Source organism: Hyla sarda, chromosome 1, assembly GCF_029499605.1.
Source record: "Hyla sarda isolate aHylSar1 chromosome 1, aHylSar1.hap1, whole genome shotgun sequence".
Classification (NCBI taxonomy): domain Eukaryota; kingdom Metazoa; phylum Chordata; class Amphibia; order Anura; family Hylidae; genus Hyla; species Hyla sarda.
Genome location: NC_079189.1, coordinates 401,609,834 through 401,624,453, shown reverse-complemented (window position 1 = coordinate 401,624,453; position 14,620 = coordinate 401,609,834). Strand labels below are relative to the sequence as shown.

At 44.7% G+C, this 14,620-nt stretch overlaps 1 protein-coding gene across 8 annotated transcripts in view; it reads left to right on the top strand.

Moving 5' to 3' along the window:
• The window catches only part of LOC130277318 (basement membrane-specific heparan sulfate proteoglycan core protein-like), a 105,053-nt gene that overhangs the window by 79,760 nt on the left and 10,673 nt on the right, over positions 1-14,620 (top strand). For all 8 annotated transcript variants that reach the window (XM_056527931.1, XM_056527910.1, XM_056527923.1 and 5 more), the window contains one exon: positions 6,434-6,481. In XM_056527931.1, coding sequence (XP_056383906.1) covers positions 6,434-6,481 — 48 coding nt within the window. The remainder of the gene's footprint in view (positions 1-6,433; positions 6,482-14,620) is intronic.

Genomic DNA, 14,620 nt, shown 5'->3' with positions numbered 1-14,620 from the left:
TGTGCAGACACACAAAAAAAGAAAAACATCCGTATCCATAAATACACAAAAAAGTTATCATAAATATAAGTGTCCACGTGACATAAGTGTACCTTCCTTGTAGGAGGAGTTCCATTGCGCGCGCCACTCACAGCCCAAACACACGAGGACGCCACATCCTAAGGTTATCACTTCCGTCTTAGCTCCAATCTGAGCCGGAAATGACCTCTGTGTAAACAAATGCACGTGTGTGAGTCCGCGCTTGCGTGCACTCACTTGTTGCCATATGCGCCATCTTGGATCCTGGCATTCCTGTTTCCTAGCCTCTCGCTACTATATAGTGCAACTTGCTGGATATACCAGCGCATCGTGGGGGTGGGGATGTCACTTAACTCTGGAGCACTGTCTTAGAACGAGGAACGTTCCAACAGACATACCGGTCCTCTGCCACCACGAGTGGAGATCCATCCGGGTGTCGGTCTTCTGGTCCGCTCGCAGTAGTGTAGAGGACATCCGAGCGTCCATGTCCCCATCTTTGCGAATGTGCACATTCCTCATGGGATTAGGGTGCTCAGGTGTCCAAGTGGTTAAAAATTGAAATAAAATAAAAAAGGAAAAAGAAAATGACGCGGATGTCCTCTGTTTCAGGTGTGGTTGCGTGTGAATGGTACTCCTCTCACATCTATGGAAGGAAAAGAAACAAAATGATTAATAAATAATATCACACATACACCAGGTTCAATTGAAAGCATTCTATGGCATAGATATCACTTATGGAGGTATTAAGGGTTACATATTTTGTGACTAATTTTATATTCCATATTTAGACCTGCCGGTCTAAGAGTATTTAAAGTGTAAATCCACTTTAATTCACACCGCTTCAGTTTGCTGGTCCGGTCCCCTCCCTTCTTCAGTGGGGGGACATGGTCCAACAACATGAACCGTAGTTCACGTTCAGTATGACCAAGTTCATCAAAGTGTTTCGCTACTGGGAGATCTTGCCGTTTTTTCCGGATTGTATATCTGTGATGGTTTATTCTAGTTTTAAAGTCCCATGTAGTTTCTCCTATATACAGGAGTTTACATGGGCACCATAGTACGTAAACCACGTAGGTGGAGTTACATGTCAAGTAGTGCTTAATCTGGAATTCCTCACCCGTAGTGGGGTGCATGAACTTGTTACCCTTGTGCATAAGGGAACAGTTCACGCACGATCTACAGGGAAAGGACCCCAGATTGGCACTAGTAATGTAGCTTTGTTTGGAGCGTTTCCCACTTACATCTGCCTTAACGAGGCGGTCTCTGAGATTACCTGTTCTCCGGTATGACATGAGTGGAGGGGATGAAAATTCCTCCACCATGTCATAACCATCTCTTAAGATATGCCAGTGTCGTCGCAATATTCCCAATACCCTCCCCGAAACATCGGAGAAAGTGGAGATAAATGCGACCCTGGGTGGGGACTTCTTTGGTTTGGTCATGTCTGTGGGGGATTGAGATGTCTGCACAATCTTTTGCCTACTTAGTTCTATCAATTTTTGGGGATAGCCCCGTTTTGTGAAATTTGATGCCATTTTGTTGAGGGCTATTTCCAACCTGTCGTCAGAACTGACAATCCTTTTTGCTCTAAGCATCTGGCTTGTGGGTAAGGAATTGAGCATATGCTTTGGATGTTGGCTATCATACCTAAGAATAGCATTGCTATCTGTAGGTTTGACAAACAAATCTGTCCGCAGATAGTTTTCCTGTATCTCAACTGTAGTGTCTAGAAAATGTACACTACTAGTAGAGTAGGATAACGTGAATTTAATGGTTGTATGAATGGAATTCAAGTATTCAGGAAAGGCCTCAAGTTGGTCTGTGTCGCCTGACCATACGAGGAAGACGTCGTCTATGTATCGCCACCATCCCAGCACATGGCTGAAATAGTGGGACACATAGACGACATCCTCCTCCAAGCGGGCGACAAACAAATTTGCGTATGTTGGTGCGACGTTTGTCCCCATTGCGGTCCCTGTGCATTGAATGAAGAATTGCTCATTGAACTTGAAGTAGTTTTTGTTCAAAACCAACCCCAGTAGATCAGTGAGCAATTTTGTCTGTCTGTCCGAGAAGTCCCCCGTGATCGACTGTCTCACAGCCTCAATACCCTCAGTATGGGGGATTGAGGTGTACAAGCTCACAATATCTAGTGTAGCTAATATGGCACCCTCCGGTACAAAAATGGTTTGAATTTTTTCGAGAAAGTCTGATGTGTCTCGAATATACGATTTTGCTCTACATGCATAGGGGCGAAGAACTCTGTCCAGGAATATCGAAATGTGACTTGTCACGGATTCCCTCCCGGAAACGATAGGACGTCCTGGAGGGTCCTGTAGTGACTTGTGAATCTTGGGTAGTATATATAAATAAGGTGTTAAGGGGTGTTTAACAAAAAGAAATTCGAACAGAGATTTATCAATCAGGCCCTCCTCTAGTGCTGGGAGCAATACAGACTTGATCATTCTCTCGACTTCCCATCTTGGATCAGTACAGGTTTCTTGATAGGTCGAAGTATCGGCCAATTGTCTATTCACCTCCGCAATGTATTTGGACTTGTCCAGAACCACAACCGCCCCACCCTTGTCGGCTGGTTTAATGACCAGGTTGTGGCTCTGGACAAGCTCAACTATCGCAGTCCTCTCTTCCCTAGATAAATTGGGGTGTACCAAATCAGGACAAGTGTTTTTAAGATGATCAATATCCTTTTTAACTAAGGTGGCATAGGTGTCCAAAATGGGAGAGTGAAATACAGGAGTATAATCACTTGGTACACGTATATCATAGTCTTTAAGAAAGAAACATTCTGACTCAGTTCTAGTCGCCTGGATTGTCTCTTCCCCCCGGTCCCCAGAAAACCAAACACGTAGTTTTAGCTTCCTGAGGAACTGGAGCAAGTCCAATTCCAGCTGAAACCAGTCTGATTGGAGGCTGGACAGAAATTTAAGCCCTTTGACAATAAATGTAATTGTGTTTCTGATAGAATAGTAGAAGAGATATTTACCACTAGGTTTTCACAGTGTCTTTCTTTTTGAATGAAAGTTTCGGCTGTGTTGCTTTCTGATTGCGTTGTCCCCTTGTCTTTATGCTGTCGGTTGTGCTTTCTGCCGCCCCTTCTGGTGGTCTTGTGGTGGAATTGTTGCCCAAACCTAAAAAAGGAACCGATGTTGGATGTTCATCTGTTTGAGAGGTTTATGTATGTGGCTCCTGGGTAGAGTCCTTGCTTTTCTTGAAACGCCTCATATTGAATTGAGTGCTGTTCCATTGGTAGACTTTGTTCTCTGTATAGTCCTGGTGATCCCGGGCCCATTTCATGCGTTTAGTTTCCTCTTGTTCTGATTTCATCTTTAGAAGAAAAAATTTTTGTTTCTCCAGAATTTTGGCACTCTCCTCTTGGGGTAGGTGAGTGGTGATGAGAGTCTCTAATTCAGTGACTTTGTTCTTAGTATCCATAATGTCATTATGTAGATACTCCAAATTTAACAAGATTAAATCTAATGCGTATTTGTTTGAAATTTGTTCATACCGTGCTCAGAAATCTGGATTAGTGGTGTAGCTGTTGTCCCGAGGTTGTATCCGCATACCTCTCGGTATGCGTTGTTGGCGATGATATTCCCTCATTGTCGCTGCATGCAAATTCAAGGACAACAGTCTTTTGGATTCATGTTTGTACCTCCTTTGTAAGTCCCTTGCAGATGGTCTAAGTAGAAATGAGGTGTCCTCTTCCATACTTGTTAGAATGCGATCAGCGTCACCGCTGGTGTATGAATAGGTGTTGGCTGAGGTAGCCATATTAGTAAGCAATGATGTACTGATGAAAACGATAATCCTTATAAATCTGTGTGTGTGCAGGCTCCAAGTAGACCACGAGTTAGAATTGAGAAAAAAAATTTTGGCAGCACACGTAGAGAAGGGGGGTGCACGCTGGATAACCCGGTCCCAGGTCCAAAGTAGTTATGCAAAGAAGCAGCGGCACACCAATTTCCAAGTGAAAAAGAATGGATGGCTTTTATTTCAACCAAACATCTATAGGAGCGACGTTTCGCCTGTCTCACACAGGCATTGTCAAGCAGTGACTGATATACAATGAGGAATGTGCACATTCGCAAAGATGGGGACGTGGACGCTCGGATGTCCTCTACACTACTGCGAGCGGACCAGAAGACCGACACCCGGATGGATCTCCACTCGTGGTGGCGGAGGACCGGTATGTCTGTTGGAACGGATTCCTCGTTCTAAGACAGTGCTCCAGAGTTAAGTGACATCCCCACCCCCACGATGCGCTGGTATATCCAGCAAGTTGCACTATATAGTAGCGAGAGGCTAGGAAATAGGGATGCCAGGATCCAAGATGGTGCATATGGCAACAAGTGAGTGCACGCAAGCGCGGACTCACACACGTGCATTTGTTTACACAGAGGTCATTTCCGGCTCAGATCGGAGCCAAGACGGAAGTGATAACCTTAGGATGTGGCGTCCTCGTGTGTTTGGGCTGTGAGTGGCGCGCGCAATGGAACTCCTCCTACAAGGAAGGTACACTTATGTCACATGGACACTTATATTTATGATAACTTTTTTGTGTATTTATGGATACGGATATATTTTTCTTTTTTTGTGTGTCTGCACATATTTTTCATTACTACCAGGCGCCTTATGTTAAGATATGGTGTGTATATCGCCCTGTATAGTATGATCATCCTCACATTATACCGTTTTCCCTGTATTTTGTAAACAATCACGTGATTTACTTGCTGTCACCTGTACACTATTTAAACCCCACATTGTATATCAGTCACTGCTTGACAATGCCTGTGTGAGACAGGCGAAACGTCGCTCCTATAGATGTTTGGTTGAAATAAAAGCCATCTATTCTTTTTCACTTGGAAATTGGTGTGCCGCTGCTTCTTTGCATAACTACTTTGGACCTGGGACCGGGTTATCCAGCGTGCACCCCCCTTCTCTACGTGTGCTGCCAAAATTTTTTTTCTCAATTCTAGATAGATAGATAGATACAATGCAGCACACCAGAGTGTTATCATGCAAAAAGTGATTTATTCCATGATGTACACAGAGACTATGTGTACATCTCGTCGCCATTTTCATTTTGAAAATGGGGGCGTGAGGCCGCCAAAACGTAGTCTCTGTGTACATCATGGAATAAATTACTTTTTGCATGATAACACTCTGGTGTGCTGCATCGTATCCACTATATGTTCAAGAGAACCAGAGGACTGTGATTCTAAAGCTGCTTGCACCCACTATCTTGAAATACCTTGGCTTGGATGTGCTGCTTATGTTTGGACTTTCTATCTATTGTCATGAAAGGGGACAGGGGACAGGGAGTTAGTGAGCCCTAACTGTCCCTACAACTGCTGTCCCTTCCTATTGCCCATCCACCCTAAACCACGGATAGACAACCACGAGGACGGACCCTATACTTTGCTAAAGTGCATGGGCGTAAGAATGAAACAAAACAATCCAAACTGCACCTGATGGGAAACAAGTCAGGAACATAACGGGAATGCTAAAAAGCTACAAACAGATATGCCAGGCAGGATATAGCATACTAACATACAGTTCAAGAACCAGGAACAAGATTAACGGCAGATATGATGATATGAACAAGACTAGATATAAGGATAAGTTTACAGCAGACAAAACCAGGAGATGCAGGGGATGAACAGGTTAACTGAATGTAAGAACATTAAATGGGTCAGTAAATCAAGGGCATTGTTCACACTGGACTCAGAACAAGAAACACACAGGACACCCCACTCCAATTATTGAGGGACATCAATACTAAAGCCAAATAGGCTCCTAGCTAGCAGGCATTCTAACCAGTGTGAACAGGATACTAGCCTAGGAGGAAACCAAAATCCTAAATACAAGCAAACACAGTTACAGACACAAGACTAACTCACTCCTAGATATCCTCCCAGTGCTGAAGGGTTAACTCTTCCCAAACCAGGGAGAAGAAACACAGAAACTGTTCAGACACAAACCTAATGTCTGAACAGGACCCAAAGTAGAAAAATGCAAAATACAGACAAACAGACTACATATATATATATATATATATATATATGGCAGGTTCAGTTCAGCTACATATTGTTGTTTGTTAGTCTCTACTGTGTATGCAAGCAAGGGGGATTGTGGAAAAGTGCGTGCTCTGTAGCATGGTAAGGTAACAGCAGGGTCACAGTAAGTGATCAGATTCATGGGGAAGAAAAACAATAAAGTGATGTACGTAAAAAAAAAACACAATTTTTAACAGTCTTTTTTTGCCAATTACGGACAAAAAAGCATACGTAAAATATGTCAGAAAGTTTTCTGATGTGTGGACTTACCCTAATATTGTTTTTTCTGACGTGTAATTTTGTGCATTTAGAATTGAAGCATTCTTTTTTTTCTGCAGCTGGTACTGGAAAGAAAATCAATCTCCAAAAAAGTCTTATTCTCCACGGTAAGTTCTGCAGTACACAGCATATTCTTCTTTATATTTGAGTTAATTTATAACATGGTATAAAAGCTCTCTGTGAAAAAGAAAGTTGTATATTTCCACTTAAATTTTTTTTTTAAATAGTAGAGAATCCAGGGATAGGACGTGTTGCTTTAAAAAAAAAATCACAAGAATTTGAATACAGTGGTCCCTCAACATACGATGGTAATCAGTTCCAAATGGACCATCGTTTGTTGAAACTATCGCATGTTGAGGGATCCGTGCAATGTAAAGTATAGGACAGTGGTCTACAACCTGCGGACCTCCAGATGCTGCAAAACTACAACACCCAGCATGCCCGGACAGCCAACGGCTGTCCGGGCATGCTGGGTGTTGTAGTTTTGCAACATCTGGAGGTCCACAGGTTGTAGACCACTGTTAGAGGAAGTTGTACTCACTTGTCCCCGCCACTCCGGACCGTCACCGCTGCCCAGGATGTCGCTGTCCATCACTGCCACGTCCCCGAGGGGTCCCCGACGCTCGGGTAAGGCCTCTGCTTCCCTGGCATCCGCGCTCTCCGTCGCCGCCATCACGTCGCTACGCACTTGCAGCGACGTGATGACGATGATGGAGAGCGTCGTTGATGCAGAGGATCCCGAAGAGGACGCGCCGGAGCCCCGAGGACAGGTGAGTGACCATCACCGGAGCTCACGGGGCACCGTAAACAGCTATCCGGTGGCAGCTGAAGCAGTCTGCGCTGCCGGATAGCCGTTTATGCGATGGCCCCGACATACAAAAGCATTGTATGTTGATGCTGCCTTCAACATGCGATGGCCTCTGAGAGGCCATCGCATGTTGAAATTATCCTATGTCGGGGCCATCATAGGTCGAGGGGTCACTGTATAGTCAAAATTTGTGAACAGAAATGTCTGACCACTGCAAGATCAGGGTTAAGTCATCATGATTCCAGTAATATCCTTTCTAATTTTATTAGTTCTCTTTATCGGCATAATATAAGCTTATTTGTTAATATGCAAATGAGGCTTAAAAACTAATGGAATGTTCTTTAACATGGCAAGAGCCCACCCCACCCCCAGACTCTTGAGCTTAATTAACATATTAACAACAAAAAGGCTCATATCTAGGTGTTGAAAAAAAAGTTATGCCTATATTCCTGATCATAAGCCATGGGCTTATTTACACCCCTGTTTTCCCGCTGACAGGCCTGCTTCTAAGGGAGTTGTCCCATCAAGACAACCTTCTTTCACAATGCATTAATATCATAGAGTGAATCAACTGTCCTTGGCCCCACTGTATAAGCCAAATGGAGAACCGCTAGTTATGAGCAGTTCTTGTTCTAGTGAATTTATATGCTCACCTTCGACATTTATGACATATATACAGAATATACAGCTGTGTGGCTAGAACGAACTTCCCTTAGAAATACTTTACTGGCACCTTCTCCTTAATTGCAAGTCCACACCCAGAGTTCACCATACTCCAATAACCAGTCAATGCATTATCAATACGTATGAGTGTATAGGATCCTGTTACATCCAATCCAGTCACAGAGAAAAAATATAGATTACTAACAGATTGCAGGGGTGCTTAAAATTTTCGGATGTTTTCAGCACTCCAGGGAATGCCGGCCTCCTGCAGGTACAGTGTTCTTCAGGGTGCATGGCTTAAAAAAAAAAAAACATAGATGAGCGAATCGAATGAGACGAATCCGAGTTCATTACAAATTTCATGGAAAATTCGATTTGTTACGAATATCGTCGCGATTCGATAAAACAAATCGCTTCATTAAATTCCATTTTGTGCGGGCCAGGGGAGCTAAAATGGCGGCTACATGTATGAGGACATGGGGCAAGGAATTTTGGGAAGGTGGGTAGGAGGGATCACCCTGAATCACATGGAGGCATGCAGCCTATCAGCAGCCAGCCAGCCCTGTGATGTCACAGCCCTATATATTCGGCAGCCATTGCTGAACACAGGCATTTCTGGGACTGTTATTTCACAGAGCAGACAGTGTGTTACTGACAATACATATCTTATTCTTCACAGCATCGAATCAATTCACCTCAAGCCTGCATCACTGCATACAGGCAGGGACAGTTTAGAGTGTGAGAGAGAGTACACTTATTTCTGGTGCAACCTTTTTGGGGCATATTATCCGCAAATAAGTGAAATATATACTCACTCAGCAGTTCTAAATTTTTTCTGGTTAAAGCTCATAGGGGCAGTTAGTGTAAAAGCACTAGAACACTTGCGCACTAGATTGTTACGCTTATTTCTGGTGCAACCATACTGGAGTGTATTGCTGTAAAAAAGTGAAAAATATGCGCACTCAGCAGTTCTACAAGTATGTTAGGCAGAGAAGTGCCAGGCCATGCACAGAGGAGTGGCAGAGGCCTAAATTCATCAGGCACAGGAAGAGGTCGCAGCAGATTAGGGTTGCGTGGCAGCAGGAGTCGCAGCGAGAGGTCTTAGCTCCTGGTGTCAGCTAGCGGTCGTGTCTCGACCAGCAACCCAGCAGCCATGATTGATTGGTTCACTCAGTCATCCACTTCATCACAAATGACATCCGACACTCCCAGTCAACAGTCGGTGGGTTCCTCAGACTCAACCCTCAGTTGGCATGGCCCTCATGCTGCGGCTGACACCTACAGGCTCTGTCATTGTGCTGCCATATGGTCTCCTCATGCTGATGCTGCCACCTCAAGGCTCTCTCATTGTGCTGCCATATGGTCTCCTCATGCTGATGCTGCCACCTCCAGGCTCTCTCATTATGCCTCCATATAGTCTCCTCATGCTGATGCTGCCACCTCCAGGCTCTTTCATTGTGCTGCCATATGGTCTCCTCATGCTGATGCTGCCACCTCCAGACTCTGTCATTGTGCTGCCATATGATCTCCTCATGCTGCTGGCACATTAAACTTGTTGAAGGGGTACTCCGGTGGAAAACATTTTATTTAGGTCTTTTTAAGTCAACTGGAGCCAGAAAGTTAAACAGATTTGTAAGTTACTTCTATTAAAAAAAATCTTAACTCTTCCAGTACTTATCAGCTACTGTATACTACAGACGAAATTCTTTTCTTTCTGGATTTCTTTTCTGTCTGTCCACAGTGCTCTCTGCTGACACCTCAGTCCATGTCAGGAACTGTCCAGAGCAGGAGAAAATTCCCATAGCAAACCTATGTTGCTCTGGACAGTTCCTGACACAGACAGAGGTGTCAGCAGAGAGCACTGTGGACAGACAGAAAATAAATTAAAAAAAAGAAAATAATTTCCTCTGTAGTATACAGCTGCTAACAAGTACTGGAAGGATTAAAGGGGTACTCCACTGGAAAACATTTTCTTTTAAATCAACTGGTGCCAAAAAGTTAAACAGATTTGTAAATTACCTCTATTAAAAAATTCCAATCCTTCTAGTACTTATCAGCTGCTGTATGCTCCACAGGAAGTTCTTTTCTTTTTGAATTTCCTTTTTGCCTGACCACAAGTGCTCTATGCTGACACCTCTGTCTATGTCAGGAACTGTCCAGAGCAAGAGAGGTTTGTTATGGGGATTTGCTCCTACACAGGACAGCTTCTAAAATTTACAGAGATGTCAGCAGAAAGGAAATTCAAAAATAAAAGAACTTCCTGTGTATTATATACTGGAGTACGGGAGTACTTCCTGTGTATTATAAGTACTGGAAGGATTGGGAATTTTTAATAGAAGTGATATACAAATCTGTTTAACTTTCTGGCACCAGTTGATTTTAAAGAAAATGTTTTCCAGTGGAGTACCCCTTTAAGATTATTTTATAGAAGTAATTTACAAATATGGTCTCGTCATGCTGCTGCCACCTCCATTGGAGCTGGAATTATCACGGCTGCTGGCACCAGACTTGCTCTCCAATGGGTCATCACAAAAGGATTTAACGTTTGCTCATTCCAATTACCAGGCTCTGTCATTGTGCTGCCATGTGATGTCCTTGTTATATTTATTTTGTTGTAATACAGTATGTTTTCATAGTAGCCCCTTCGGGCACCCAGGACACTCAATCATGAGCAATGGGGGGGGGGCGCTGAGAGGCAGGGGCTGGGACAGGCCGCAGCTCGCCTCACGGCGGACTGCCAGCTTGATTTAAAGATACAAGTACGAGATTTTCCATAGTTTACACTCCAGAAATTATACACTATTGGAGCTGGAATTACCGTGGCTGCTGGCATCCGACTTGCTCTCCAATAGGTCCTCAAAAAAGGATATAAAATTTGCTCATTCCAATTACCTGGCTCTGTCATTGTGCCGCCATGGGATCTCCTCATGCTGCTGGCACATTAAACTTGTTAATCCCTTCAAAATCTTCAATTGACATTTAAAAAATCTCTTTAATCTCTTCAATTGTGATGCCATATGGTCTCACGACCCTGCTCCAACATCCAGACTGAATAACAGTAGGGATGAACGAATCGAATCTGACGAATCTGAATTCGTTATGAATTCCAGGAAAAATTTGATTTGCAACGAATTCGATTTGCACGCGAATCGCTTCATTTAACTCCATTTAGTGCGGTCAAGGCTCCAGGGCATTTAAAATGGCGGGCAAGGAATCCTGGGAAGGCGGGAAGGCAGGTAGGTGGGATGACCCTTAATCACATGCAGCATGCAGCCTATCAGCAGCCAGCCACCCCTGTGATGTCACAACCCTATATAATCAGCAGCCAGCTTGGGGCCAATCACTTCAGCCTTTTACTGAAGAGAGAGAGAGAGAGAGAGAGGGACAGACAGCAGTGTGTGTTTTGCACAGAAAAGCATTTTTACAGCAGCGATTCACCTCCCAGTCACATCAGCATTCTATTGCAGAGAGGGACAGAGAGCAGTGTGTGTTGCCCAGAAAAGCATTTTTTACAGCAACGATTCACATCCCAGTCACATCAGCGTTCTATTGCAGAAAGGGACAGAGAGCAGTGTGTTGCTCAGAAAAGCTTTTTTTACAGCAGCGATTCACCTCAAGCCCAAATCCAGCCTAGAAGCACTGATAGGGAAGGGAGTGAGATTGAGAGAGTGCAATTTTGGGTGTAGTACACAGTGACTGTGTGCTGCAGCACTGGTGTGTACAACAACTGAAAAGCTAATTGTAGCCAGCCAGTTATAGTGAGCAGAGCACTAAAAGCACATTGTCCTCTATTAAGTGTAACCTGTGCGTACATCTAAGTGGTGTACCATTCTGATCCTGTTAAAGTCTTAAGGGTCTAGATACTGTGAAAGGCCAGCCAAAAGTACACACCTGCTGATGAAGACAAATACTGTTTTAAGTGTACTGGAGCGCATTGTCCTCCCCACATAAGTGCATACCACATACGTACATCTAAGTGGTGTACTATTTATTTCCTGTTAAAGTCTTAAGGGTCTAGATACTGTAAAAGACCAGCCAAAAGTACACACCTGCTGGTGTTGTAGACAAATACTGTTTTAAGTGTAGTGAAGCGTATTGTACTCCCCTCATTTATGCACTATGTCAGGCAGAGAAGTGCCAGGTTGTGCACAGAGGAGTGGCAGAGGCCTAAATTCTTCAGGCAGAGGTCGCAGCAGACTAGGGGAGAGTAGCAGCAGGAGTCACAGCGAGAGGCCTGAGCTCCCAGTATCAGCTAGCAGTCATGTCCCGACCAGCAATCAATCTGCCGTCATTGATTGGTTAACACAGTCATCCACTTCATCACAAGTGACATCTGACACCCCAGTCAACAGTTGAAGTATCTTATGCTGTGGGTTCAGCTCCATTATTTAGTGAGGACGATCTACTAGAGGACAGTTAGCAGCTACTGCCCAGCCAAGAAGTAGAGAGGAGACATCCGCTGCTTCGTCCGCTAGGCTGGCAAGTAGTGATGAAGAGAGTGGCATGGGAGGTGGTGTTGTGAGCATTCAGGCTCCTGAAGCAGACACTTTTGAGGAACCTGAAGAGGACATCAGTGGCGTACAGACACAACTCGATGATGATGAAGCTCGATGATGATGAAGCACTTGGGAGCTGGGTGAAGAAGGGGCTTCATCCTCATCAGGAGAAGAGGGTTGCAGGATGCCCGTGAGGCAACAGCTGAGCCAGCAAGGTCGTAGCATGGTTGGCAGTCAGCATGGTGGCAGAAGTGGAAAGTGGCAGTTTTTCATCAAGCATCCGTAGGATGTTAACCTGGCCACATGCAAGATGTGTCGGCAGAAGGTGAAGCTTGGCCAGGGTCCCAATGTTGGCACCACGGCCCTGCATCAACATATGCAGCGTCACCATTAAGTGGCCTGGGAGAACCGTGGCTCAGATGTGGTGGTCCAACCTGCTGTATCACCCAGTGGCACGCCGCTCCCTGTTTCAGCCAGCCAAACCTCCACCACCTCAGCCAAATGGATCCGTGTGTCATATCCATCTTCTGTCGCTCAAGATGCTCCTGCTCCTCCTACTTTGAGTCAGTCATTCCGCCAGCAATCCATCGGCAAAGCCATGTCCAAGAGCCAAAAGTATGTGCCCACTCATCCAACAGCGCAGAAGCTGAATGTGCTCCTCCCCAAGTTGCTGGTGCTGCAGTCCCTCCCTTTTCAAGTGGTGGACTTTGCACCTTTCAGAGAACTGATGGCTTGTGCCGAGCTGAGGTGGAGAGTCCCAAGCCGTAATTTCTTTGCGAAGAAGGCAGTACCAGCCCTGCACAATTTTGTGGAACAGAAGATGGGCCAGTCCTTGAGCCTGTCGGCATGCACCAAAGTGCACGCCAGCGCTGTCGTGTAGCTGTAACTATGGTCAGGGACAATAAATGTCCTTTATGGACCACTGCACAGCCACAACAGCAACTTGGAAAGGTCACGCCGCTTCCGCCTCCACGCTCTCCGGCCATTGGTCCTGCGACGGTATGACTCTGCCTCCTCATCCTCCACCGTGTCCTCAGCCTCCACTGCATGGACAAGTCTCAGTGCCCCTCCAGCATACCATGTGTGCAGGGCACTGCAGTGTCACACTGTTCTTCACATGGTTTGCCTTGGCGGACGGAGTCACACAGGGGAGGAACTGCTAAAAGTCATTCATCAAGAAATTGAATCATGGCTTATTCCACGAAAACTGGAAATGGGAACCATGGTGACTGTGAATGGGAAGAACATCTTGTCTGTCCTGCCACAAGGAAACCTGAGACATGCGTCCTGCATGGCACACATGTTCATTCTGGTTGTCAAGCGGTTCCTGAAGTGATATAGAGCCTCTACACCTTGATAAAGTTGGTTTATCCAACGAAACGTCGGGAAGCAGAGGGCTATTCATATTTTAACTAGCAGCTATCAGTGCTTTTCTGTCAACATAGCGGCATCCGCAGATTAGTGCCATCAAAGCACAATATCACTACTAAAGAAGTTATAGGATACAAGCATACTATTCAAGCAACTACTAGCTGTGTTTTTAATCACAACACCGGAGCTCATACATTTTAAATGATTCAATAAAATTTAGTTTTAAGGGGGGTTTCTAGTTTAGGGTTAACCCCTTGGGGGCGACCCCTAAAGGTTGTTGTCACGATTAACCATGGTGGCACACCAACACTTCTCAAATATGGATAGTGCTAAACATATTTAAGGCGCTGCTCCCCAGTTACAGACATTTCTCAGCATCAGACCACAAGTAATTATTGAGGATATGCATTACGTAAAACTTAACTTTTAATAATATTCTTCGGATAAAATATATGTACCCAAAATGTTTTGAAATCAAACAAAAGGAAAGGTGTGCAAAAAACCCCATGTGTCACCTACACCACCAAGTATTGATGTGATGAAAAGACCTCTAAAAGGTGGAAGGGAACAACGTATGGTCCATTGTAACTGGTGGGGGTAAAAACTTCAGCTGTAATGCCCTACTCTCAAATTATTAATTCCCTTCTTGGCAAGTGTTGCTCGCCCTAAAAAGGGCGACCCCACACAGGAACCTCTCTCTGTTTCCCCCTTCAAACACTGCCATTTCCCAGGGATTTTAGGTGGAAATAGGGAGAGTTTCTACAATGGACAATACATTGTTCCCTTCCACGAGGAAAGTGTTACTCGTCTTAAAAAGGGTGTCCCCACACAGGAACCAATCCCTATTTCCACCTAAAAACCCTGGGAAATCGCAGTGTTTGCAGGTGGAAATAGTGAGAGGTTCTTGT